We start from the raw sequence: 27,287 nt of genomic DNA, 5'->3' as shown, positions 1-27,287 counted from the left end.
GCCACAGCCATCCTGGAGTCAGAATTTAGTCTGTGCCACCCCCACCCTACCTCAGGGACAAGCAGAAAGAGAACTTTGAAGGATGCCTGCTCAGATGTCATTTGGGTCTCCAGAGTGGTTAGTACCAAGGATTGACAGGCTTTAAAAAACACGGAAGGAGCTGCGTGTGGTGGCACACATCTCCAGACCCAGCATTGTGGAGGCAGAGGAGGTGGATCTCTGTGAGTTTGAAGCCAGCCTGGTCTACAGAGTGAGTTCCAGGACAGCCAGGGCTACACAGAGAAACCCTGTCTTCAAAAGACAAAATCACTATTTATTGGGGCAGGAGAGATGACTCAGCAGTTAAGAGTACTGGCTGTTCTTCTAGAGGACGTGGTTCAGTTCCCAGCACCTACATGGAGGCTCACAACCACAACATCTACAACTTCAGTTCCAGGGATCCAACATCCTCTTCTGGCCTCCACAGGCACCAGGCATTCGTGTAGGCCACAGACATACATGCAGGAAAACACTCATACACATAGAAGTTATTTTTTAAATTTTACCATTTGCTATAGCTCATGTTAGTACTCGTCATATACTGGTTTTTAAATCAGAGCACAGCCAATGAAATTAATGTTTTTGTTGTTGCTCTTTGTTATATTTTAAAAGAATGGACCAGGCATTGTGATGCACACATTTAATCCTAGCATTTGGGAGGCAGAGGCAGGTGAATCTCTCTGAGTTTGAGGCCAGCCTGTTCTACATATCTAAAAGATTTATTTTCATGTGTATGTGGTGTGTGTGTGTGTGTGTGTGTGTACCATGTATGTGTACCATGTGCTTGCAGGAGCCCTTGGAGGTCAGAAGAGGGTTTTGGATTCCTTAGAACTGGAATCACAGATGGTTTTAAGCCACCATGTAGGTATTGGGAACTGAACCTGGCTCCTCTGGAAGACGACCAATGCTATTACCCACTGAGCTGCCTCTCCTGCCCTAAAGCCACTATTTTCACCTCAGAGGTGGTCAAGTTTCTAGGAACAGAATTCACAGATATGCAGAACTGTTTATGGTGTAATGATATCCCTATGTAACTCTACGTCACATTTGTCTTGTCCTGTTATCTGCTGATGGACTTTGGGTTGTTCCTGTCTTTGTCTATTGAAAGTAGCACTGGTCTGAGCAATTACATGCATGTGTTTATGAGAGTGGCTGTTGTCAGTTCTTCTGGATATATAATTTAAGATAATTCCATATCTGAGAATATACAAAGACTTCTGTTTCTCACTATCCTCAATGACAATTATTATTTTCTCCTTTTCTTTTTTTTCTTTTCTGATATGATCTCATGTAGCCTAGGCTAGCCTCAAACTCCCTGTGTAGCTGAGGATGACCTTGAACTTTGATTCCTCCTACCTCTGTTTTCTAACTGCTGAGATGGCATGTATACAAGGCCATTTCTGGGTAAGCCTCTCAGCATATTTTGGTTTTGTAGACAGTTTCTATTATGAATCATAATATTTTCTGTGTCTATTATGTGTTCAATCCTATCCATTTTAGTCTTCATTTTAGACAATATGTTTCATTTGTAGAAGTTACTTTTAGCCTTCCTTTTAGTTTTGTTTGGTTGGTTGGTTTGTTTATTTTTGAGACAGTGTCTTCTGTAGCTGAGCTTGACCTTGAACTACCTGATCCTCTCACTTCTACCTCTGGAATGCTGGGATTACAGGCATGCACTATTGCATCTGTGCTATGTGATGTGATGAGAATCAGACCGAAGCTTTCTGCCTCCTAGACAAGGACTCAATCGGCTGAGGTCAGTTCTGGCTGTGTGTGGTTCTCCTTGGAGCTTGCTTTTAAGTTTTGTGTGTGGAGACCAAGTCACCTTTGGTCTGGAGCTAATCTGGCTGCAGTGCAGCCTGTGTCTCTGGAAGTCTCAGCACTCTGGCTGCTAGGAATGCGAGCTATTCCCAGTCATGCTTTTCCATAGCTCGTTATCTGGACTTTAGTTTCTGTATAACACGTGCTGATGAGGACACAGCTGGTGACCCAAGAGAAGGCGCACAAGTGACCGGGAATCTCCCTCCCCTCCCCTTCTCCCCTCTCCCCTCCTCTTCTCCCCTCCTTGTTCTCCTTCTTCATCTTCCTCCTCTACTTCCTCCTTCTCCCCCTTCTGTTCCCCTCCTCCTTCTCCTCCTCCTCCTCCTCCTCTCTCTCTCTCTCTCTCTCTCTCTCACTCTCTCTCTCTCTCTCTCTCTCATCTTTTCCTTCCTCCTGATGTTTCTCCTCTTCCAACACCTAGCTCTGCAAACTCAAACTGTCTCGGCTTCCAAGACTCAACTCTTGAGACTCAGGTGGGACCCACACAGATTCTGTGTCTCCTTGTCCATATGGCAGATTGGAAACTGTCTACAGACAGTAAGTTACAGCAGTGTTAGAGTTAACAGGCATGGGAACCTAAATTCAGCCCCCCCAGCCAGGTGTAGTGATAGAAGTTTGTGGTCCCAGTCCTGGGTCACAGAGACAGGGGGATCCCTGGGGCTTACTGCCAGCCTATGCATAATCAATATTCCCCAGGCCAGTGAAAGAGTCTATCTCAAAAACAGGGTGCCTGGCACCCAAGGGACACCTGAGGTTGATCTCTGGTAAGAACACACACACACACACACACACACACACACACACACACACACACACACACGAGTACATGCACACAAGCACAGAAGAAGAAAAAAGGCAGTTGACAGGGCAAGGCCCTTATCGTATTTCCTGTGCACCAGAAGCAGCTGGCCAAATAATGACAATGGCATGGTCCCTGAAAACTGATCTAGTGGTATCTGGCAGACCACACCTGTGAGGCTGGACCTTTCTCTTGCTAATGGGGATATGTGATCCATTGACTGACATGGAGTGATCCAAAGGTCTGACTGTGTGTGTGTGTGTGTGTGTATGCCACATGTGAGCCGGTGCCTTGAGGACAGAAGGATGGATCCCTTGGAGCTATAGAAATAGTGGTTGTGTGTCACCTGTGTGGGTACTGGGAGCTGAACTTGAATCCTCTGGAGGAGCAGTAAGTGTTCCTAGTGCTGAGCCACCCCTCCAGTTGCACTGTGATGCTCTTTGAAATGTTTGCTTACCACCCTCCAAATCACCCAGGTTCTATCAGCTTAACTCCCCAAGGCCAAAGGGCTTCTACCAGGGAAGCAACCAAGGCAGGGAAATAGCAGAAGAGGGTGTCCCTGGGGCTGTCTGTGCTCTTGCTGATTGTGAGAGGGAAATAGGGTTGTTACTCTCTGATATGGCCTGGGTGGAGTAGTCAGGAGGAGAGAGGAGGAAGCACCCCTTGGTTGCTCTTGCAGACCACACCCTGTAGCAAAAGACTGACTGAAAGCTATCAGAGTCCAGTGGAACCCTAATTTATTTTTCATTTGCTATTGGTGGTGGGTACGTGTACTGTTTGTTTAACATTCCAAGAGGTGAAGAAATAACTGTTGGCTAAAGAGAAACTGAGAAAGGGATGGACATCACAGGCGAAGTGCTTCTTTTCTTTTCTTTGAGACAGGGTCTCACTATGTAGCCCTGGATGGCCTGAAACTCACTACATAGACCAGGCTGGCCTCGAACTTATAGAGGTCCACTTGGTACAATCATACAATGCAGCAGTGTTATATTTTTTCCTCCGTTTTAAAAATTTAAATTAGAAACAAGATTGTTTTACATGTCAATCCCAGTTCCCTCCTCCCCTCCCCCCCCCAACACCCTACCTATCCCATACCCTTTCTGCTCCCCAGGGAGGGTGAGGCCTTTCATAGGGGGCTTCAGAGTCTCTCCTATCCTTTGGGATAGGGCCTAGGCCCTCCCCCATGTGTCTTGGCTCAGGGAGTATCCCTCCATGTTGGATGGGTTCCCAAAGTCCATTCCTATCCTAGGGATAAGTACTGATTCACTACAAGAAGCCCCATAGATTTCCAAGGCCTCCTCACTGACACCCACATTCATGGGGTCTGGATCAGTCCTATGCTGGTTTCCCAGTGATCTGTCTGGGGGCCATGAGCTCCCCCTGTTCAGGTCAGCTGTTTCTGTAGGTTTCACCAGCTTGGTCTTGACCCCTTTGCTCTTCATTCGTCCTTCTCTGCAACTGGATTCCAGTTCAGTTCAGTGTTTAGCTGTGGGTGTCGGCTTCTACTTCCACCAGCTGTTGAATGAAGGCTCTAGGATGGCATATAAGACAGTCATCAATCTCATTATCAGGGGAGGACATTTAAGGTAGCCTCTCCACTGTTGCTTAGATTGTTAGTTGGGGTCATCCTTGTAGATTTCTGGACATTGGCCTAGTGCCAGATTTCTCTTTAAACCTATAATGGCTCCCTGTATTATATCTCTTATCTTGCTCTCCTCTATTCTTTCCCTGACTCAACCTTCCTGCCCCATCATGTCCTCCTCACCCCTCCTTTTCTCCCCTTTGCATTCTCCTAGCTCCCTCTCCCCTTCCCCCATGCTCCCAATTTGCTCAAGAAATCTTGTCCCTTTCCCCTTCTCTGGGGGACCATGTATGTCTCTCTTAGGATCCTCCTTGTTTCCTTGCTTCTCTGGCAGTGTGGATTGTAGGCTGGTGATCCTGTGCTCTATGTGTAAAATCCATGTATGAGTGAGTGCACACCATGTTGCAGCAATGTTTTAAATGAACAAAGATGTTCTCCGTGCATATCCGGATGGGACTTAGTGTCACCTCCTTTCAGGGATGAAGTGTATTTGTGGCTATGACAATTGGTGAGTTGGAATAGAGTAAACAGCCTACTCTCTTACATTTGGATGTCTTGTGTTCTTTATTCGTGTGTGTGTGTGTGTGTGTGTGTGTGTGTGTGTGTGTGTGTGTGCGCGCGCTCATGTGTACAAGAATTTGAAAGGCAGAGGTCGACACCAGCTCCTCAATCATTTTTCACTTTTTTTTTTTTTTTTTGAGCTCACTGATTTGGCTAGACTGGTTGGCCATCAAGTCCCAGGGATCATCCTGTCTCTGCAACCCCAGCTCTACGTTTAGAGGTGCAACTGGCTTTTACATGGGTTCTGGGTATCCAACTCAGGTCCTCAAGCTTGCATGGACAGCACTTCACTGACAGCCAACTCCCCAGCCCTGTACTTTCTAGTTTTCATCTCTATGTAACATGTAAGCAACTTCATCTAGTCTGTGGCTCTACGTAACTCCTGTGTACTGCTGACTCCTGAACCTGTCTCTGGCTCTGGCCTCTCCTGGAATCAGACCTGTACTTACCCACCTCTTCATCAGCCCACTAGCACACTGGAGGCTTCACAAAGTCATTCCAGTGACATGCCTGAAACAAAACTACTGATTTATGGCTGTCAACACCCCAACCCTCCTCACTTTCAATCTTTCCTTTTCCAGGCATCACTGAGGATGACCGTAGGTCTCTAAAACTCCACTTCCCAAATGCTGGAATTAGAGACCTGTGGCATCACTCTAGGTTGTCTTGGGGTTGAACCCAGAGCTCAGTGTATGGCAGGCAAGCACTCTACCCACTGAGCTACATCCCCAGAGCAGAGTATTTAAAATCAGAGTCAAATTCTGACGGAGCCACAAACCAGTTCTGTGATACACTTCAACATGTTTTCTTGAATAGTTTTTACATAATTTTTTGCATATATGAGTGTGTGTGTGTGTGTGTGTGTGTGTGAGAGAGAGAGAGAGAGAGAGAGAGAGAGAGAGAGAGAGAGAGAGAGTGCCCTCACCCCTTAAGCTATCTTTGGTATCCCACCTCAAGCTTTTAACTTTGTAGTGGGGAATCCACCTTTTATAGAGCACTCATTCTCCCCTTCTCTGTCTTTCCCTTTCTGCTTCAGTCCCTTCAAGGGCCTCTTCCTTTCTGCTTTGCTTGGCTCAGTCTGAAACAACCCTTTGAAATTTGGCGGGAATTAGTACCAGTCCGGAGGATGAGCACCGCGCATGCGCGGAACACCTCCTTCCTCTCGCACGCTAATTTTGCAACCTTAACAACCAATAAGAGTCAGCATAGGAACCCGTGGCGAGAGGGGGCGGGGACAAGGAGGAGGGCACGCACGGTACTTGCACAGTGGGGGTCTTTGGGAACCAATGGAAGAGGCTGGAGCCAATCAGAGCGGGGAGGTGGGAAGGGGCTAGCCAATCAGCACGCAGAACGAGATGAGGAAGGGGGCGGCGGAGTCTCTCGCCTTCTGGGCTGCGGGAGCTGGTGTCAGGGCTCCCGGGCGTGCGAAGGCGGCGGAGGCGGGAAAGGCTGCGAGCGGGGAAAGACGAGCGACCGCTGACTTGCAGGGGAGCCCGGGAGAGAGATGGTGATGGCGGCTAAGAAGGGCCCGGGCCCAGGCGGCGGGGTCGGAGGGAGCAAAGCGGAGGCTGAAGCGGCTTCGGAGGTGTGGTGCCGCCGAGTGCGCGAGCTGGGCGGCTGCAGCCAGGCCGGGAACCGCCACTGCTTCGAGTGCGCCCAGCGCGGGGTCACCTATGTGGACATCACTGTGGGCAGCTTCGTCTGCACCACCTGCTCCGGCCTCCTGTGAGTGGATCCGGGGAAAGCGGGTTTGCGGTGAAGGGAACCCGCGGGAGCTTGGAGCGGTCCGGGAGGCCGGCGGGCGGGGGGGACCCCGGTATTGGACGTGGTGGCACAAGGTCGCCCGCTGCGGAGACGTGTGGTGGGGGAAGGGGGCCGCGCGCGCAGGGGGACGGAAGGCGAGGTGGAGTCGCGCTGCGGAGCTTAGGACGGGGGCTGTAGAAGGACAGGAGGAGAGACTCCCCGAGGGAGGAGGCTAAGGCAACTGCAGGTGGGGAGAGTGAAAGTGTGGAGAACTGAGAGGAACTGGGTGGGGTGGAGGAGGGACTTAAAGGGCCAGAAATCGACAGAGCCCTTTAAAGGGAACTTCAGCAGGGGATGCGATGTATCTCGGTCGGCAGAGTGCTTGCCTAACACGCTTCAGCCCCGAATTTCCATCCACAGCACTGCATAATACTGTGGCACTCGCCTGCAGTCCCAGCACTGAGGGGCCGGTGGATCGGGAGTTCAAGGCCAACTAGTGATACTTGAGACCCTCTCTCCTCCACAAAAAAGGAGGTGGGGGGGGAGGAAAAGAAGCAGGGAAATCGAGCTTAGGCCAAAAGTGTCCTGTTCCATCTGCTTTGGGTATCTCCAAGTAGTGCGATGTAGAAAGGAATGGAAAACAGTACGTGCTTTAGTCCAGGTTGACAGCCCAAGGTAGCAGGTACGAAGCAGGGATCAGGTGCAGATCCTAATCTTTCAGAGCTCTGGAATGCTAGCTAGAGGGTAGACGACTTATGAAATCCAATAAGGGCATCGAGCCAAAGGGTTGTCCTGGCGCACATCTCAACTTTCCCGAAGACATGAGGAGCAGAATGGGATATTCTTTTATTTTCCCTTTTTCTACCCCCCTTTAAAGTTACATTTTATTTCTTTATTTTGTACTGTGGGGGCATTAGTTTTCATGGCTTGTGCGGGGATCAGAAGGCAACTTGTAGGAATCAGCAGTTTCCTTCCAGTCTGTGGGTCCTGGGTCTCGAACACCAGTCCACAGGCATTGCTGCAAGTGCCCGTACTTATATTGTTTTTTAATGAGATGGAGTCTCATACAGTTCAGGTTGACCTTTCTTGTTTGTTTGATTTTTTTGTTTTCTCTTTGTGTGTTGCCCTAGCTGCCTTGGTACTCGTTCTGTAGACCAGACTGACCTCATACTCCTGGAAGAGATCCTCCTGTCTCTGCCTTCTAAATACTGGGTGGGATTCAAGGTATTCATCGCTGTGTAGCTGAGGCTAGCTTTGGAACCCTGATCCTCCTGCTTCCACCTCCCAAGGGTTGGGATTACAGGCACACACTGGCATCCTCATCTGGGGCTATTCTTAAGTACAGTAAGTGCAATAAGTCTCATAATTTGGCTTGGTTGTAATATCCACAATGCTACTCCAGCACGGACACTTTTTTTTTTAAAAGATTTTATTTTATTTATTATGTATACTTCCATGTATATCTGCATTCTGCTTCCATGTATATCTGCACACTAGAAGAGGGCACCAGATCTCATAATGGAGATCTGTGAGCCACCATGTGGTTGCTGGGAATTGAACTCAGGACCTCTGGAAGAGCAGTCAGTGCTCTTAACCTCTGAGCCATCTCTCCAGCCCCCAGCACGGACACTTTTATTCATGCCCTTCGACTTGTGATAACAATGCTCCCTCAGATTTCGTATGTACTAAGCTCCTCCTACATAGGGAATTGTTTGATTAACATCAGGTACCAGATCTTTGGTTTATAGGAACTTACCTTGCCTGGTTTTCTAGTATTATTTTAGTACAGTGCTATTCTTTTTTCAATAAAGAAGGTTCTCCTGTTCTTATATTCATAGCAGCCTTAAAAAAAAAAAAAACAAAAAAACAAAAAACAGGGAGTATTGTTCTTATGTGACAGATGGGAGATCAAAAGCAGAAAGAGGTTTAGTAATTTACCCAGTGCCATATGGAGAATCCTGTTTCCAGTGTTTGTTATTTAGTGTGAGTTATGAGACCAGAACTGAGGAGCCAGGTGTCCTAGGAGACAGTTTGGAACTATATCGCTACTCCATTGTTACCCATTTTCAAATTTCTATGTTCTTTTTTTTTTTTTTTTCTGTTTTGAGACAGAGTCTCATGTAGTCTGGCTAGCCTTGAATATGTAGTTGAGGAGGACTTTAAACTTCTGTTCCTTTTGCTCCCACCTCCTGAGTGCTGGGATTATAGGTGTGCACTAGCCTGGTTTGTGAGGTGCTGGGATCCAATCCAGGCCTTTATGAATGCTAGGAGTGCACACGACTGAGCTGTAGCTGCAGCCCTCTCTCAACTGCCTTTCTCTGTTGTCAGGTTGAAAGTGATTTTAGGCCAGGTGGTGGTAGCACTGGCCTTTAATCCTTGCCAGTGGAGACAGAGACTAGTGGATCTCTTTGAGTTCAAGGCCAGTCTGGTCTACAGAGTGAGTTCCAGAACAGCCATAGCTACACAAAGAAACTGTCTCAACACATACACACAGGAAAATGCATGGGTTTGAGGGGATGGCTCAGTGGATAAAATATTTGCCATGCCAGCATGAGGACCTGAGTTTAGATCCACAGTAACCAGGTAGATGCCAGGAGGACGTGGTAGCTTGTGATCCTTGCACTTGGGAGGTGGCCATAAGGGGCCCATGGGCAAGCTGGTTAGCAAGACTGGCTGAATCAGTGAGCTTCTGGTCCAGGAGAGAGAGATTGCCTCAGTATATAAGGTGGAGAGCAATCAAGGAAGGCACCCAATGTCAACCACTGGCCTCTGCATGCACATAGACTCACACCATGTGAACATGCATACACACAGATACACCCTCCCTGCCCCAAAAGAGGAGCAAGTACATTATAGCACGCAGTAAGAAGAAAGCATGAGTCTTGACATGTGATGAGAAGGGACATCTGTTTTGTTTCTCTGATTCTTGGGTTTGAACTTACATGGGAAAGGCAAGTACAAGCAAGCCACACCCCCAGTCCTGGAAAATCAAATTATACCATTGCGTAGAAGTGAAGAGAAGCCTTGACGGGCGCCGCACGCCTTTAATCCCAGCACTCAAGAGGCAGAGGCAGGCGGATCTCTGTGAGTTCAAGGCCAGCCTGGTCTACAGAGCGAGTGCCAGGAAAGCTACACAGAGAAACCCTGTCTCTAAACCCCCCCCAAAAAAAGAGAGAGAAGCCTTAATGACTCCTTAGAGCTAGATACTAGAAAGAAACTGCCAAGAGAAATATTAATTTGTTTGAGTGGTAGTGGTGATGGCATGAAAGATAGCAAACTCAGGGAGGGCTGGGACTAGAGAGATGGCTCAGCAGTTAAAAGTGCTTGTTTTACTAAAGACCTAGGTTCAGTTCCCAGCACCAAAAGGCAGCTCCAAACTGTCTGTAACTCCAGTTCCAGGGGGCCCCTCACCCTCACATAGACATACAAGCAGGCAAACACCAATGCACATAAAATGAATTAATTTTTTTTAAAGTAACAACAAAACCAGAGTCCAATGAGTAATAAAAAACAAACCCACAAATCTCTGGCAGGCAGGGAATATATCTTGGTAGAGAGTTGGTCTAGATTCCACGCAGCTCCATCTTCAACCCTCCACAATGTAAAACTCGCTGATAAAAAGTTCAAAGTCATTTTAGCTACTTAGTGAGTTTGGAATCAGCCTGTGATCCAGGAGACCTTGTCCTTTAAAAAAGAGCCAGAACCAGGGAGACGGCTCAGCTGTAAGAGGACCTGCTGTGGAGCCTGATTACCTGAGTTCAATCCCCAGCATCCGAGAGACATGAAAGGTGGAAGAGGAGAACAGATTCTCCCAAGTTGTCCTTTGACCTCTACACACAGGCATGACACATCTGTATACACACAGAGAATAAATAAATGTAATTAAATTGGGGAGTTGGGCGAGGTCTCACTATGTAACCCAGGCTGTCCTAGAACTGGTCATATAGACCAGGCTGGCCTCAGGCTTAGAGATCTGGTTACCTCTGTCTCCACGTGCTGGGATTGAAGGCAGCCACTACAACACCCAGTTTTTAGATTTTTTTTTAAGGTTTTAAAAAGATAAAACTCTGCATAAGCAGGAAGTGCTGACTCTGTTACCACTGTTTTCTAGATTTCTGTTTCAAGTATCCCCTGATAATCTTCATCTTCTATAATGAATATCCCTCAACCAGGACAGAGGGAGTCGAAGGGATCTAGGCCATGATAAAAACCTGATTTCTTTGGCTGGAAAAGTTAACTACTTCTGTATCTGTGCACAATTTGTAGAACCTTGTGCCTCTTACTCAAGGTCACTGTTTGTTTTTTTTTTTTGTTACTGTTGCTTGTTTTGGTTTGTTTTTTGGGGGTTTTCTGCTTTTTTTGATTTTTGGTTTTTTGTTTGTTTTTCGAGACAGGGTTTCTCTGTGTAGCTTTGGAGGCTGTCCTGGCACTTGCTCTGTAGACTAGGCTGGTCTCGAACTCACAGAGATCCGCCTGCCTCTGCCTCCCGAGTGCTGGGATTAAAAGCGTGCGCCACCAACTCCCTGCCCCTGGAGGTCACTGTTAGAGCTGTTGGTGTCACTAATGAAAAGGCAAATACCTGGGCTAGTGAGACGAGTCTGTGGGTAAAGGTGTTTGCTGCCAAGCCTGACAACCAGAACTTGATTCCCAGGCCCCCCATGGTGGGAGGAGAGAATTGACTCCAAGTTGTCCTCTGACCTCCACTGGAGCACCATGGCAAATATGTACTACACATGCAGCCACACACACACAAATGTCTTAGGACTGGAGTGATGACTCAGTGGTTAAGAGTACTTGCTGTTTTTGCAGAGGACAGGGTTCAGTTCCCAGCACCCACATGGTGGCTCACAACCACCTATAACTCCCATTTCAGGAGATCCAATGCCCTCTTCTGGCTCTGAGGACACCAGGCATGAATGTGGTACATATGCATACATTCAAGCAAAAGCACACATGAAAAATTTGAAAAATCTTTTAAAACATTTTAAAATGTTCTTTAAAAAGTTGACTCGTGATTAGGTAAACACTGGATGGAGGTGCTGGCTTTGTGCCACAGCCTGGGTGGGCTGCTGAGGATCTTTTGATTGAGTAAGAGAGCTCAGTTCTCAAATGGGATGCCTGGATGGCTCAGTTTGTAAAGGTGCTTGCTGCCAAGGTTGACAACCTGAGTTCAATACCCAGGACCCACTTGGTGGAAAGAAAGCACTGATTCCAAAAGGTTGTCTTATGATCTTCATACTCCTGTGTACCTTGAGCAGAAGAGTCACACAGAGTAATAAATAAATTCTTAGATTGAGTTTCTAAAGACTGTCAAGTTAGTTGATCACCTGTGCATTAGGATTTTGTGATGATGGTAAGTAAAAGTAGTAATAGGCCAACAGCCTGCATACTTATTTATTTGGGTAGTTGACAGATTTGGTTGAATAACTGAAACCCCTTGGGATCTGTGAATACAGTAGTAACAGTTCACTAGCTTCCTTCAGTGGAACCTGTGGGCTAGAAATAGAGCCTTTCTCCGTGTAAGTAAGTAATGAGTCTCATCAAGTCCAGTGGAGCTCAGTGTGGGATGCAGGGCACTGTGAACGCATATTAAGGTATGATATAAAGAAAAGACCTAGGGAGATGGCTCCGATGTTAAACCCACTTGCCCCATCTTAGTCTGTCCTATAGTAAGGTAAAATACCACAACCAAAAACAACTTGGGGAGCAAAAGGGCTATTTTTGATTTACATCTCCCCATCACTGCACATCCTGAAGGGAAGACAGGAACCTGGAGGCAGGAATGGAAACAGGCCATGGGAGAGTACTGCTTTGGCTTGCTCTCTGAGGGATGCTCAGCTACCTTTCTTATACAACCCAGGACCACCTGCCCAGGGAGGCCTCACTCACAGCTGGCTGGGCCCTCCCCATCAATCATTAATCAAGAAAATGCCTTGTTCCCTTTTGTCAGAAGACTTTAGCTTGTGTCAAGTTGACAGAAACCAACCAGTTGAGTTCAAATGCTCAGCACCTTTTGATGAGGTGGTGGTGCACACCTTTAATCCCAACGCTCAGGAGGCAGAGGCTGGCAGATCTCTACAAATTCAAGGCCAGGGAGTACCCAGCCAGGCAGGACTAGGCATGGCTTCGTGTGTATCTGTAACCCCAGGGCTATATAGGGAGCAGAGACAGGAGGGTCCCTGGGGTTTGATGGCTCCAGATTCAGTGAGAGACCCTGTCTCAGGAGAACAAGGTGGACATAGGGCAGCACACCTAACATCCTCCTGAGCCTTCATGAATGATGTGCATGGGTGTTTGTGCCCACATATCCCACACACAGCACAAATTAAATTAAAAATGTAAAGCGTAGTCTTTGTAAAGATGAAGAGCATATTTTTTTACTTTTATTTTATTGTGTGTATGGGTGGTTTGCCTCCATGTATGTCTGTGTACTGTGTGCATTCAGGGCCCACAAAGACCAAAAGAGGGCCTCATATCCACTGGAACTGGAGCTACAGACAGTTGTGAGCCTCCATGTGGGTGCTGGGAATCAAACCTGAGTTCTCTGGAAGAGCAACCAGTGCTCTTAACTGCTGAGCCTTCTCTCCAGACTCCCACATTTCTTTTCTTTTCTTTCCTTTTTTTTTTTTTTTTTTGGACAGGATTTCATGTAGCCCAGGCTAGCCTCAAACTAGCTATGTAGCCAAAGGTGGCCTTGAACTTCTGGTCCCTCCTCCATCCCTCTCAAGTGCGGGGATTACAGATATAGACTGTCCTACTATACCCAGTTTATGAGACTTGAACCTATGGCTTCAGGCATGCTAGCAAGCAACTCTACCAGCTGACTCTGGATAGGTTTTATCTCAAAGGCCATTTTTCTGTTGACTGTATTATAAGCATGAGTGCATTTTAGAGAGGGAATCTTCTGGGCTCTGTGTAGAACTGCCAGGGTTCCCAATTGGCCTAATTGGCTGACACAGTGGAGCTGTCTGTTCTAGCCAAAGCTTAATTCCCTAAGGTTTGAGGAAGGAAAAAAAAATCACATTTTATTTATTTTTGTACGTATGTGTTGTGTATGTGTGTGCATGCCTATGTCATGGTGTCCATGAGCATGCCAGAGGACAACTTGGGGGAGTCAGGTCTCTCCTTCCACCATGTGGGTCTCTGGGTTCAGGCTCAGTGGCAGATACCTTTCTTTACCCACTGAGCCGTCTCACTGGCCAGAATTCCATATTTCAGCATTAGCAGACAGCCTTCCCCAACTGTATGCATGAGTTTATATATTCAAACTTACTTTCTTTGTTTTTTGTTTTGTTTTTCAAGACAGGGTTTCTCTGTGTAGCCCTGCCTGTCCTGGAACACTCTCTGTAGACCAGGCTGACCTCGAACTCAAAGGTCTGCCTGCTTCTGCCTTCCCAAGTGCTGGCATTAAAGGCGTGTGCTACCACTGCCAGGCTACAACATTTTCTTTTCTTCTTCTTCTTCTTCTTCTTCTTCTTCTTCTTCTTCTTCTTCTTCTTCTTCTTCTTCTTCTTCTTCTTCTTTCTTCTTCTTCTTCTGCTTTTTTTTGTTTGTTTGTTTGTTTGTTTGTTTGTTTTTGGTTTTTCGAGACAGTGTTTCTCTGTGGCTTTGGAGGCTGTCCTAGAACTATCTATCTCTTGTAGACCAGGCTGGTCTCCAACTCACAGAGATCCGCCTACCTCTGCCTCCCAAGTGCTGGCACTAAAGGCGTGCGCCACCGCCCGGCTTGCCCCTTGATTCTTAAAATGAGGTAAACATTGTTACTGAAAAGCATCCTTGGAGCTGCTATGGCAGGATGCACAGCATAACCCAGCACTCACGAGGCTCAGGCAACTGGGTAGAGTTTAAGGCCAGCCTGGGTAACATATTGGGACCCCACCTCAAGAAAAAAGCATCTACCAAGCAATACCTTAATGTTTTGTATGTTTGTGTACATTTACGTGCACACATCCATGTAGGCCAGGGCCAGGGGTTAACCTGTATGTCAGGTGTCTCCCACCTTGATTTTTTGTTTATTTTTGTTTTAAGACAGGGTCTCTTCACTGGCTGAGATCCCACTGATGAAGTTAGGCTTCCTGACCAGTACCAAACAGGGAGTCTTTGTCTGCTTCCCTGGTGCTGATTACAGCCTCATACCACCCCATCTGCCTTTTGTTTTGTTTGTTTTTGGGTTGTTTGTTTTTAGAGACAGGGTTTCTCTGTGTAGCTTTGGAGGCTGTCCTGGGACTCAACTCTGTAGACCAGGCTAGTCTAGAACTCACAGAGATCCATCTGCCTCTGCCTCCCAAGTGCTGGGATTAAAGGTGTGCACCACCAACGCCCAGCTTCCCAGGCTTTCTTAAAAGCCCCTGTGGTATACACTACTGTTGGGAAAGAAGATGGAAGGTGGTTGGGGTGGCACATTTCCTGCAGTCTCAGCACCTGGGAATCCTGCCTCAAAATATTTTCCCTGCCTCCCCCCGCCAAAAAAGGAAAAGAAAGAAACTAACGTTAACGATTTTTTTTTTCCACAGCAAGTCATGCTTCTTGACTGTTGGGTTCTTATTTAATACTTAAGGTCTTACCAATAGACATTTTTTAAAAATATAATTTATTTTTATTTGCATTGGTATTTTGGCTGCATGTATGTCTGTGTGAGGGTGTCAGATCTTGGAGTTACAGACAGTTGTGAGCTGTCATGTGGTTGCTGGGAATTGAACCCCAGTCCTCTGGAAGAGCAGCCAGTGCCCTTAACCACCGAGCCATCTCTTCAGCCCCTTTGTAGATACTTCTTACTCCTGCCCAACTTTACTTCCACAGTAAGAGTGAGACTCTTAACAGGGTCAGGGCTCCAGGCAGGTTTTTGTAGAGATGTGCTCTGATGATTCTATAACTCCCCATGTTCTGCATACCTCAGTTTCCCTGCCTGACTGCTAGAAGTGGTTCCTAGTTGAAGCTCCCTGTTTCTGTGGAAGGCAGGTGTAGTTGGCTGTCCCATCCCTCAGTACTTTTCCATCTGTTTGAATTGGAAAGTACACATGTACCTTGCCCTGTTTATTTCCTTTGCTCCCTCTCCTCCCTTGTCTCTCATAGCCACCTTTACTGGTCAGAGATAAATGACAGAGTTTCATGTAATTTTGATTTAGGCTTCGTGTATGGGGATGTGGCTGCATGCTGGTGTTGTTCCTCAGAGATTCTCTGTTTTTGTTGTTGTTGTTGTTGTTGTTTTCTGGTTTTGTTTTGTGTTTGAGACATTGTGTAGCTCTGACTATCCTGGAACTCACAGAGATCCACCTGCCTCTGGCTTCCCTGGAGCTGAGAGTAAAGCCCCAGCTCTGTTACACTTTAACACCAGTTCTCCCTCTGGCCCGGAGCTTCCAGTCATGCCTGGGCTTTCTTTTTTTTTTTTTTTTTTCCCCAAGACAGGGTTTCCCAGTGTAGCCCTGGCTGTCCTATAACTGGGTCTGTAGACCAGGCTGGCCTTGAACTCAGGGATCCACCTGCTGCTGCCTCTTGAGTGCTGGGATTAAAGGTGTGCACCACCATGCCCAGCAGCCTGGCTTTGGTTCTGGACATCAAACTCAGGTTCTTGAGCTTATAAGGTAAGTCACTTTACCATCCCAAAGACCATGATTTCTTCATTTTATGTTAGAGGTCCAAGAATAACTTGAAAAGTCACTAAAGAAGTCATTTTTAAAACAGTGAAAAGAAACCAGGCATGGTAGCATAGGTCAGTAATCCTAGCACTGAGAAAGGATGATTTAGAAACACAAGGCTAATCTGGGCTACATAGACTCAATCACAAAAAGCAAAAGAAGGGCCAATGAGATAGTTCATGAGGTAAAGGCACTTGCTGCCAAGCCTGATGACCTGAGTTCAATCCCTGGGCTCCACATGGTGGAAGGAGAGAACTGATTCCCTAAAGCTATCATCTGACCTCCTCGTGCATACTCTGTGGCACACGTAGACACATAGACACACAAATAAGGGAGCCTTCCAGATGGGCCAGTGGGAAAGGTATTTGCTGCCTAAATCAATCAATTAATTTTTTTTTTTTTTTTTTTGGTTTTCCGAGACAGGGTTTCTCTGTGGCTTTGGAGGTTGTCCTAGAACTAGCTCTTGTAGACCAGGCTGGTCTCGAACTCACAGAGATCTGTCTGCCTCTGCCTCCCGAGTGCTGGGATTAAAGGCGTGCACCACCACTGCCCGGCAATTGATTAATTTTTTTAGGAGCAGAACAAAAGAAAAAGAAGCAGCTGGGGATGGTGGCACACACATGTAATTCTGTCATCTGGGAGGTGGGCAAAGTAAATAGAGGTGACAGATAGAAACAGGAGGGAAATGTATAAAGTCTTGAGCGTGGAGAGGAGAGGAGCCAGGGGGGCTGCCAAGCATGCATCACGCTCTGCACAGCAGAAGTGTTGTTTATCTTCGCAGCTGAGCAAGGTGAGTGAAGTGGATTGAAGCAGAATTTAGATAGGAAGAGACTTTTACATCAGTGAAAGTGACCTGGAGCACGGTGAAGGGGGGACCTTCCTCAGGACAGGTGAAACCTGAAGCATGTGTCGGAGAAGATGGCACAGTGGGGAAAGGCATCCACCTGCCATCTACCCACAAGCCTGAGGACCTGAGGCGGAAGGCGACAAGTGCCTCCTGCAGGTGTCCTCTGACCTACCCACCCATGCTGTGGCACCGACACACGGTACATAAATCAATGGAAAAGGTTTATTGATTTGCTCTGTATTACAAAAGAGCTAAGCAGGTTTAGCTGTCCCTTGGTCACAGTAGCAGTGTGGAGCTTTTGGCAGTAAAGAAACCCATATCCAGGGTGTTGAAGCTGAACACAAACATTCAGAGGAAAGGAATTCCCAAGTTTGAATTTGGCACCGATGAGAGGCAACATTAGATGCTGGGTGGGACTGGGGTTTTTCCACTGTCGACCTGGCAGAACCTTCTAATCTCAGCCTCCCAGCAGGTTTGATGCTCTCATGGATTGAGAGCAAAGCAGAAATATAGGGCAGCATGAGGATGATGAGGTGTGGTAAGGTGGGGATATTTGTGTGCTTAATAAAATCAAATGGGAGGAGAGAGAGGTGGGGAGAAGCCTGGGAAGACTCCAGTGTCCGGACATGCACAAAGTTGCCTTTACAGAGGACTTTGGAGTATTTTCAATGCCATTAGCAATCTGGCATATATAAAAAGAAAGTAGGGGCTGGGGATGTGGCTCTGTTGGTGGGATGCTTGCCCAGTGTCCCCAGTAACTCATCACTGGGCATGGCAGTGCACATGGACAATCCCATCATTGGGGAGGTGAAAGTGCAAGGACCAAGAGTCCAGCACCATCGTCAGCTACATCGAGAGTTCAAGGTCTTGCCTGGGCTACATCTTTCAGACAAAAGTAGGAAGGGAGAAGGAAAAAAGATACTAACTAACACTGGCTTAAGGCTTACTGAGTTTGTCTGTCATGGGTTTGCCATCATAGAAGGTCAGTACCTCCTTCTAATTTGGGGTTTCGGGGTGGGGGAGATCCTAAGTTTTGCTGGGGACACTGGTTGTGAGCCAGAGGGTTGGGTCTGTTTCGTTCCAGGCCAATGAGTCACATCTGGCCCATCACGTGACCCTGGCACTCACATGACCCTGGCCTGGACCCAACTAAACACAAAACACCTAGGCCAATTCTCTCAGCTGCTGGCAGGAGAGGGCCCTGTTTCTACATCTGTGTTCTCAGCCAGCAGTGGCCTCTCTATGATCCAGAGAGACATGGTCTGACTCATAGGCCCTCTAACAGAGCTGCAACCTCCTCGTGGAGCGTTCTCCCTGCACACACACACCCCACCCCACCCCACCCCACCCCACCCACCCACCCCCGAGACTGACTGTGGTTATTCATAATCCAGTTCAGGCATCAAGGTCAGAGCTGTGCTCCCGGTACTGTCCTACAGAAACATCCTGTTCTTCAGATGCGTTGGGCCTGTGTTTTCCAATCACTTTTCAGCCTTCCTTCATCCGTCGTATGCCTCCCCTCCTCGGACACCCCTCCTGTCCCAGCGTGAGCAGGTCTGCTGTTCTTTGTCATCCACCTGCCTGAGACTTGCCTCCTCCTCCTCCCCTTCCACCTAACAAGGAAGGTCCTCTGTTTACAACTGCTAACAGTTACTGGTTGTCCTTTCAGGAAATGTCAGTGACCTTCTTATGATAGGTTTAAAATCTGTTTTTCTAATGTAAACATAATACATTTCACTGTTCCCATGACCTGACAGTCCTCTTCCTTCCTCACTGCTAACATCCTGAATCCATCAGTGTCTGGCTGGCTGGCGTCTGTTGCAGTGAACAGTACTCTTGTGTAGGCTTCTTGAGTCCCCATCCTTGGGTTTTGTTTGTTTGCTTTGTATATTAGGCCACTGAGCTACATCACTAAAGCGTGTGTGAGTGTATGTGTGTGAGTGTGAATGTGTGTGTGTGTGTGTGTGTGTGTGTGTGAATGTGTGAGTGTGAATGTGTGTGAGTGTGTGAGTATGTGTGTGTGAGTGTGAATGTGTGTGCGAGTGTTGTATGAGTGTGTGTGTGTGTGTGTGGGAGAGAGAGAGAGAGAGAGAGAGAGAGAGAGAGAGAGAGAGAGAGAGAGTGCACAAGTGCACATGCACAGGAGTGTATGTGTGTGTGTGTGTGTGAGTACACCTGCATGTGTGCATACTTGTGTGGAGGCCCCCGACAACCTCTTGTCCTCGGGTGCTGTCCACCTTGTCTTTTGATGGGGCCTCTGTGGAACCAAAGGCTTGTAGTTTGCCCCGGCTGGCTGGCTGACAAGCATGGGGATCCACCTGTCTCTGCCCCCCAGCCCTGGAGTTATAAGCATATGCTGCAATACCTGGTTCTGAGACTCAGACTCGGAATCTCAGGGTTGCACAGCAAGCGCTGTACAGGTTGAACTATCTCCCCAATGTCTTTTCCCAGTCTTTTGTTTCAAGGCAGGGTCTCACCAAGTTGCCCAGGCTGGCCTTGAACTGTGTAGCTAAGGCTGTCTTAGAACTTACAGTTCTGCTTCGGCCTCCAAGTAGCTGAGATTACAGGCCTGTGCCATGACAATGGATTCCTTGGGTCACTGGATACACTTGGTGGTCACAGACTATGCCCTTCAATTTTTGTAACCCTCCAAGTCCCCATTATAATTAATGCCTTATACTTTGGCCAAGTAAAAACCTGTTAGTGGCCTGGTATGGTGGTGCAGGTCTGTAATCTCAGGGATCGAGTGGTAGGGGCAGGGAGATGAAAGGTTCTAGGCCAACCCAGACTCCATGAAGAAACCTTGTCTAAGAAACAAAAGGAAAACTAGACCTGGGGCTGCAGTTCGGTTTGTAGAGTGCCTGGTGTGCAGGAAGGCTTGGGTCCCATCCCCAGCACCACATAAAACACACCCTGGTGGTGCATGCAAACCTGTAACCCTAGCACTGGGGAGGTGGATGATCACAATTTCAAGGTCATCCTCTGTAACAATAAGTCTTTCTGCCAATCTGCCTGAGCCCCGCTGCCAGCCATGTTAAGGTCCCAAGTAACACACAGAGACTTATATTAGGTACCATGCTGCTGGCCAATGACTAGGATTTCTTATCTGCTATCTCTGTCTTAAGTATCAACCATAATTATTAATCTGTATATTTTATAAAGACTTATATGATCGAGGACACTGGTGGCATAGCCTCTCTTGTTGGGCTCACATGGCGACTCCTTTTTTACTACATTTCCCAGAATCCTCCTTGACTCCTAGTCCCGCCTAACTTGCTTCCCTATTGGCCAACAGTACTTTATTTATCAACCAATAAGACAAACATATACACAGAAGGACCTCCTCCATCAATCCTCAACTACAAATCAAGTTGGAGGCCAACCTGGGTAACAAGAGAACCCACCTAAAAAGACAAAAAGAAGGGCTTAAGGAGGGACAAAGGAGAGGATCAAAAAGTGGAGGGACGGCAAGGCGAACTCGGGCTGGAGTACAGAAAGGCCCGGTGGTCTGAACAGGGAGAATCTAGAGGTGAAGCAGAGTAAACAATAGAAAGGGTTCATTAAAAGCAGGCTGGAGTGGCTGGGCCATAGCTCAGTTGGTAGGTGTTCATGCATGAAGCCCCAGGTTCGACCCCCAGCATGCATAGACAGAGACACGCTCTCTACCATTTGTAATCCCAGCACTTGGGAAGTGGAGGCAGTGGGATTGGGAGCTCAAGGTCATCCTTAACCACATAGCAAGTTTGAGGCCAACCTGGACTATTTGAGACCCTGTCTCAAAAATAATGAAGGGGAAGAAGCAGGCTAACTCAAATTAAAAACCAAATCAAGTTGTTAGTGAGCACACTCCGAGGAACCTGGACTCCCTGGGAAACCCAATGCCAACAGATTTGAGGGCAGATCCTATTTAAGAGCTATCGTTTGCTCTGGGACCCAAGCTCTGCTGTCTGGTTCTCTCTTGTCTTTCTTTCGACACCACCCTCTTGGATACTGCTTGTCATTTTATAATGGCATTTGCAGAGCCCTTACTCAAAAGTCTAGCAGCAGAATGACTGGAAATGACCTCGTCTGCAGCCTCCTGTATCCCAGCCTTTGCTAAAAATCCCTTAATGAGCAATTCATCACCTAGGAGCAGCCACCCAGTGCCTTCTCTGTTCACTCTGTGGCTTGGCATCTGCCCCTCTCCACACTCTGTCATCACTTACGCTGGCACATTGACTGCTATTCTTCCAAACTTGGCAGGGATACCTTTGTGCTGTGCATGCAACTGTGAATGTAGGTATACATTCCTCAATTAAACCCTTATTTTATTATTTTACATGTATGGGCATTTTGCCTGTATGTATGTCTGTGTACCATCTGGGCACAGATATCTGAGGCCCAAAAAAGGCACCAGACCCCCTGGAACTGGAGTTACAGATAGTTGTAACCCACCATGTGGTTCCTGAGAATCCAACACAGGTCCTCTGCAAGAGCAGCTAGTACTCAAAACTACTGAGCTGTCTCTCCAGCCCGCTATTTTTATTTATTCATATTTTGAGACAGGGTCTCCTATTCCTGGCTAGCCTTGAACTTGCTTATATAGCCAAGGATGACCTGGTCCACCTCCCCAGAGCAGTGATTGCAGGTATCCACTACCACAGCCAGTTTGTGCAGGGCTTCTGGAAGCATTCTACCAACTGAGTTACAGTCCTAGGACTTACCCAGTGTCTCAAAGCCAGAGGCCTCGCTAGCAGAGATGGTCTTCTGTACATCCATGGTCTCTCATTTCCTGGTCTCATCTATTTGTTTTGGCTTGTCTGGATTTTAAAGTATAAAACAAGGAGGGCCTGAGGGTAAGGACACTTGTCACCAAGCCTAATGACCTGAGTTGGAGCCATATGGTGGGAAGAGAGAACTGAGTCCTGCAGGGTGTCCTCTGACCTCCACCCATGCACCAAGTAGTGTGCACACAATAAATAAGTAAACCAATTTAAGAAAGGGAACCCATGACGCCCCCACCTAGCTTAGTGCCCCCCCCCTTGCTTCTCACTTCCCATTAGAACTCCTGCTCACCAGAAGGCCAAATGAGTAGGGCTAAGAAATCTTTCTTTTCTATTACAATCCCACAGGGAGTCTGTGGGTAGACCTGGCTCTCTGGGGAGTTAATAGCAAGCACAGAAGCATGGCTGTGAGCCTGTGTCCTTCTGTCTCAAGGCTGAACTTGACTCTTCCTGCCTTATTAAAAGATCTTGGAGGAAGAAAGCCTAGGGTATTTCTTTGTCCAGATGCAGCTTCCTGAAAGGGGCGGCATTGTTCGTTACTACCTACAGCCTCATCCTCCTGTTAAGGGAGCAAGGCAGCTGCCTTCTAGATTCTGATTCTGCTTGTCATAAGCCTATCTCTTAGCCATGGGCCCCTTTTCTGCTGTATCTTTTGCTTGGTGGAGTTCAGGGGACCTCAGGATGTCCCACCATAGATCAAGAATAACAGCAGGAAATGGGGTGTGGCTGCGTTTCTCAGCTCCCAGAAGTCACCCCTCAGCCTGCAGGCTGAGCTGGACAGGATCTGAGCCAGGCAAGAAGAGGTGCCCCAGTAACATGCTCTGACCCCTCCTCCAGAGTCACTGACAGAGTCACAATGGGTCTGTCTCTCATTTGAAGTCTGCAGAATATTCTCATTTACGTTTCCCCCCTGATAGTAGGAATTAGCTTTTGATAGGGATTTTAAAATTTTTAATTACACTTATTTACTTAGTATCTGGGCCACAAGGGCCACCCTGCAAATGGAGGTCAGACCAGAATTTGCAGGGATAATTTCTCCCTGCTGTTGTGTGAATCCTCAGGTCATCAATCACTGCAGCAAGCTCCTATTCCCACTAAACCATCTTGCTGATCCTTGGCAGGAGTTTTTCTTGTTGTGTGGTCTCCTCTGTTCCCCCCATCCCTCTGTATTGGAGAGGAGATAGAACCCAGGGCCTTGTATATACTAAACCAACCAATTTTTTTTAAAAAGATTTATTCATTTATTCTGTCTGGATGTGTGCCTATTTGCCAGCAGAGGGCACCAGATCGCATTACAGATGGCTGTGAGCCACCATGTGGTTGCTGGGAATTGAACTCAGGAATTGAATCTAGCCCAAGCCAACCAATTTTCAACTGATAAGCCATACTTCTAGCCCCTTGCTGGGGGATTTTAGACAGGAGCTCTACCACTAAGCAATGCCCTTAGCCCCTCACTGGGGGATTCTAGGCAGGAGCTCTACCACTGAGCCACACCCCAGTCCCTCACTGGGGGATTCTAGGCAGAGTCTCTTGAGTCACACTCCAGCCTGTCTTGTGTGTTATTGTTTTATTTTTCCTTCCTCACTCAACTACATACACTGCGATGTTCACCTCTCTATCTCTGCCCTACAGGAGAGGTCTGAACCCCCCACATCGAGTCAAGTCTATCTCCATGACAACTTTCACTGAACCTGAAGTCCTGTTCCTCCAGTCTCGTGGAAATGAGGTGAGTGCCTGCCACCGAGGGAGGAGGTAGCAGCCTGTAGTCATGCCAATTGCTAGCAGTACTTTGCCTCAAGATGATTGGAAAACCCGATAGTTTCCTTTGAATTTATTTTTTTGCATTTATCTATTTAGAGTGTGTCTGTCTGTCTGTCTGTTGTAGGGGGAAGACAAGGTTTTCTCGTTTCACCATCTGGGTCCCAGGGATGTAGCTCAAGCCATCAGCATATCTTACCAACCCCATTTCCTATTTTTAGTCTGTGCTATCACTTGCTTTATGTATATTGTTTCTTTACGTAAGGCCTGACCTATTCTCTTATAAACTGTCGGGCAAGGAGTCTGTCTGAGTTATAGTTGCATGCAAGTACCCCCACTGTATCCAAGCTCAAGTAGACATTTTATCTTTGAAGACATCAACCCGAAGTCATTAGTCAGAGGTCTGCTTACGGTGCCGTTCACACTTCTCCCATTCGGGGTTTCATCCCTTCAGGTGTGCCGCAAGATCTGGCTGGGTCTTTTTGACGCTCGGACATCATTGATACCAGATTCCAGGGACCCTCAGAAAGTGAAGGAGTTTCTCCAAGAAAAGTACGAGAAAAAGAGATGGTAAGGAGGAAGAAGGAGACACGAGCCCCATCTCCAGAGTGTCGCTGGCATTTCTCTAAGAGCAAGCTTTGACTCTATCCCTTCCTATCCCCAACTCCCAGATTAAATTAGTGTTAAATTCTGACTTCAAAGTCACAAGTTGAAACTGGGCATATTGGCTCATGCCTGTCATCCCAGCTCTCGGGAGGCTGAGGCAGAAGGATCACAAATTCAAGTTCATAGCTGCGCAGTGGTGGCACACACTTTCAGTCTCAGTACTCAGGAGGCAGAGGCAGGTGACTCTCTGTGAGTTCAAGGCCAGCCTGGTTTACAGAGCTAATTCCAGGACAGCCAAAGCTACACAAAGAAACCCTGTCTCAAAAAAAAAAAAAAAGAAAAAAGAAAAAAGAAAAAAGAAAGAAAAAGAATAAAGAAAGAAAGAAATTCAAGGTCATCCTTGGCTGCTTTGCTCTGGGCAAGCCTGGGCTACATGGGACCCTGTCTCAAAATAGAGAAATAACAAATAGACATGAAAAAAAGAATTTGTTATGCATCACTAAGTTATGCATCACTAACCTTGCAATTCTGTCTGTTTGAGACGTGTAGCCCAGGATAACCCTGAGCTCCCTACATATCCAAGGATGGCTTTGAACTTTGGATTCTCCCTCTGTTGCCCTCTGAGGGCTGAGATTACGTGTGTGCATCACCACACCTGGCTTATATCATGTTGAAAATCAAACCCCGGACCTCATACATGTTTGACTGATGTTCTGTCCACCGAGCCAAATCCCTAGCCCTAACCCCGAGGATTTGATGGCCTCTTTGTCTGGGAATGATTGAATCAGGGAGGTGATCCATCCATGTGACCCATTTTCTACAGCTCAGTAGATATCTGTATACATATGTGTGCATGTGTGTGCCAGGATGCTTGTGTAGAGGTCAGAGGACAGCTTTGTGGAGCAGGTTCTCCTTCCAGGTGGATCTCAGGGATCAAACTCAGGGCATCAGACTTGGCAGCAAGCACCTCACCCACTAAGCCAAATCACCATCCCTCCATTTCAGTTTCTGAAGCAGGGTTTTCAGTGAACCTGGCAGTTGCCAATTTAGCTAGAATAACTGCCAGGTGAGACCCTGGGGCTTAGAGCTGGGATTACAGATATTCTTACCATACCTAACCGTATGTGGGTGCTGGGGGGTCTGAACTCAAGTCCTCATGGTTATACAACAAGCACTTTACCCACTGAGCCTGAGGCCACTTCCTTGAGGTGTCCTAGCATTAGGATGCTTCTAGAATAAGGGTTGTATGCAGGGAGTGGGGAGGGAGGAGTTCTCCTCCAGCGGGAGCTGGAGGTTGGGACAGGCTGAGCTCCATTTGGACAAGGTACAGACTTGTTCTCTGTGGAACGGAGAGGTAGAAATAAGGAAATATGGTACTGCAGCCAGTGATCCTAGCTACCCCAGAGGCTGAGGGAGGAGGAGGGAGAGATCAGGGCCAGCCTGGGCAACTTAGTGAGACCCTGTCTCAAAATGAAGGGCAGAAAGGGCTTCTGTGTAACCTGGGGGAGGCCCTGGCTGCAATCCCCAGCACTAAGAGAGACTAAGAGAGAGACAGAGACAGGGAGAGACCCAGAAAGTTAAAGGGGGCCTCTAGAAGGAAGTTGGGGAGGGGCTGAAGAGATGGCTCCATGGTTAAGAGCACTGGCTGCTCTTCCAGAGGTCCTAAGTTCAATTCCCAGCAACCACATGGTGGCCCACAACCATCTGTAATGAGATCTGGTGCCCTCTTCTGGTGTGCATGCAGATAGAACACTCATATAAATAAGATAAATAAATAAATCTTTTTAAAAAAAGAATAAGGAAGTTGGAAAATAAGAAAACTGCTCCATCTACATTATTGTGTGTCTGATTTCTTAAAATCAAGATGGCTTGAGATGTCAAAAGAGGAAAGAGGGAAATCCTTCTTTTTTTGTTTTTTGTTTTTTTTGTTTTTTTTTGGGGGGGGGTTGTTTTTGGTTTGGTTTTTGAGGCAGGGTTCATCTGTGTAGCCTTGGCCATGCTAGAAATCACTTACAGACTTGGCTGGCCCTAAATGGAGAGATCCTCTGCCTCTGCCTCCCATAGTACTGGGATTAAAGGTGTGTGCTACCAGCACCTGTTGAAATCTGTTATTTTGTACAATTAATATATGATAATTAAAAAATTCTTTAAAGAATCAGGGTGTGGTGGTACAGGCCTTTAATTCAAGCACTTGGGAGGCAGAAACAGGCAGATCTCTGTGAGTTTGAAGCTAGCCTGGTCTACAGAGTGAGTTCCAGGACAGCAAGGTTACATATTAAAACCTGTCTTGGGAAAAAAAATCTTTAAAAAGTTAGAAAATAGCCACAACCCAGAGAAACCTGAAGGAAATATTTATCAAAATCTGGGCATGGTTGTATACACCTGGAATCCCAGCACTCTGGGATTGAGGTAGGAGGATCAGTTAAGTCATTTACAGGTACTTAGTGACACTGTCTCAAAAGTCAAAACAGTGATGGCAAAAAGGCTTAGCAGGTAAAGGCACTTGATGACCTGCCTGAGTTCAGTCCCAGGAACCCACGTGGTGGGATGAGAGAACAGGTTGTCCTCTGACCTTCAGTGGCATACACATACAAACACACACACAATAAAATAATAAAACAACTTTAACACAAAGAAAAGATGAATTGAGATGCCCAGTGGGCAGCTGGGTATGGCAGATCCTGCCCTTGTGGTCTGGGGATGGCTCAGTGGTAGAGCCTCTACCTAGAATCTCCCAGTGAGGGGCTGGGGTGTGGCTCAGTGGTACGGCACTTACTTAAACTTGCATGTACAAAGCCCAGATTACAGAAGAGGAAAGGCACTCTCAAGAGAATATTGTTAGATCACTAAATTCATTTTATTCACAAAAAGGAACTGATAAAGTAACAACAAAAACTTTGACCCTGTAACTTTTGTTTTCTCAACAACCTCTGTTGCTGGAGTTTTCTTGTCCCTCGAGGACCTGCTGCCCTTCAGCCCCAAATAAACACATGGACACTATATTAATTATAAAACTGTTGGCCAATGGCAGGGCTTCTTATTGGCTAGCTCTGTCTTAATCATTGACCCATTTCTATAAATCTGTGTATTTCCACATGTTCTTAGCTTACAGGAGAATGCCCAAACTGTTACT

The 27,287-nt window shown here is 47.1% G+C and overlaps 1 protein-coding gene across 3 annotated transcripts in view; it reads left to right on the top strand.

The window, feature by feature from the left end:
- The first annotated feature begins 6,157 nt into the window (after positions 1 to 6,157).
- Agfg2 (ArfGAP with FG repeats 2) overlaps positions 6,158 to 27,287 on the top strand; it is a 36,279-nt gene continuing 15,149 nt past the window's right edge. Inside the window, exons 1-3 of one of the 3 annotated variants that reach the window (XM_027416249.2) lie at positions 6,158 to 6,527; positions 23,423 to 23,516; positions 24,003 to 24,118. In XM_027416249.2, coding sequence (XP_027272050.1) covers positions 6,307 to 6,527; positions 23,423 to 23,516; positions 24,003 to 24,118 — 431 coding nt within the window. In that variant the 5' untranslated portion in view covers positions 6,158 to 6,306. Of the gene's footprint in view, positions 6,528 to 18,472; positions 18,582 to 23,422; positions 23,517 to 24,002; positions 24,119 to 27,287 lie in introns of those variants that run through there. The other 2 variants (XM_027416250.2, XM_035443406.1) reach the window with 2 other exon arrangements.

The sequence above is a fragment of the Cricetulus griseus genome, chromosome 4 (genome assembly GCF_003668045.3).
Source record: "Cricetulus griseus strain 17A/GY chromosome 4, alternate assembly CriGri-PICRH-1.0, whole genome shotgun sequence".
NCBI classification, from domain to species: domain Eukaryota; kingdom Metazoa; phylum Chordata; class Mammalia; order Rodentia; family Cricetidae; genus Cricetulus; species Cricetulus griseus.
Note: the sequence above shows the minus strand (reverse complement) of the source record. Positions and strands in the feature narration are given on the sequence as shown.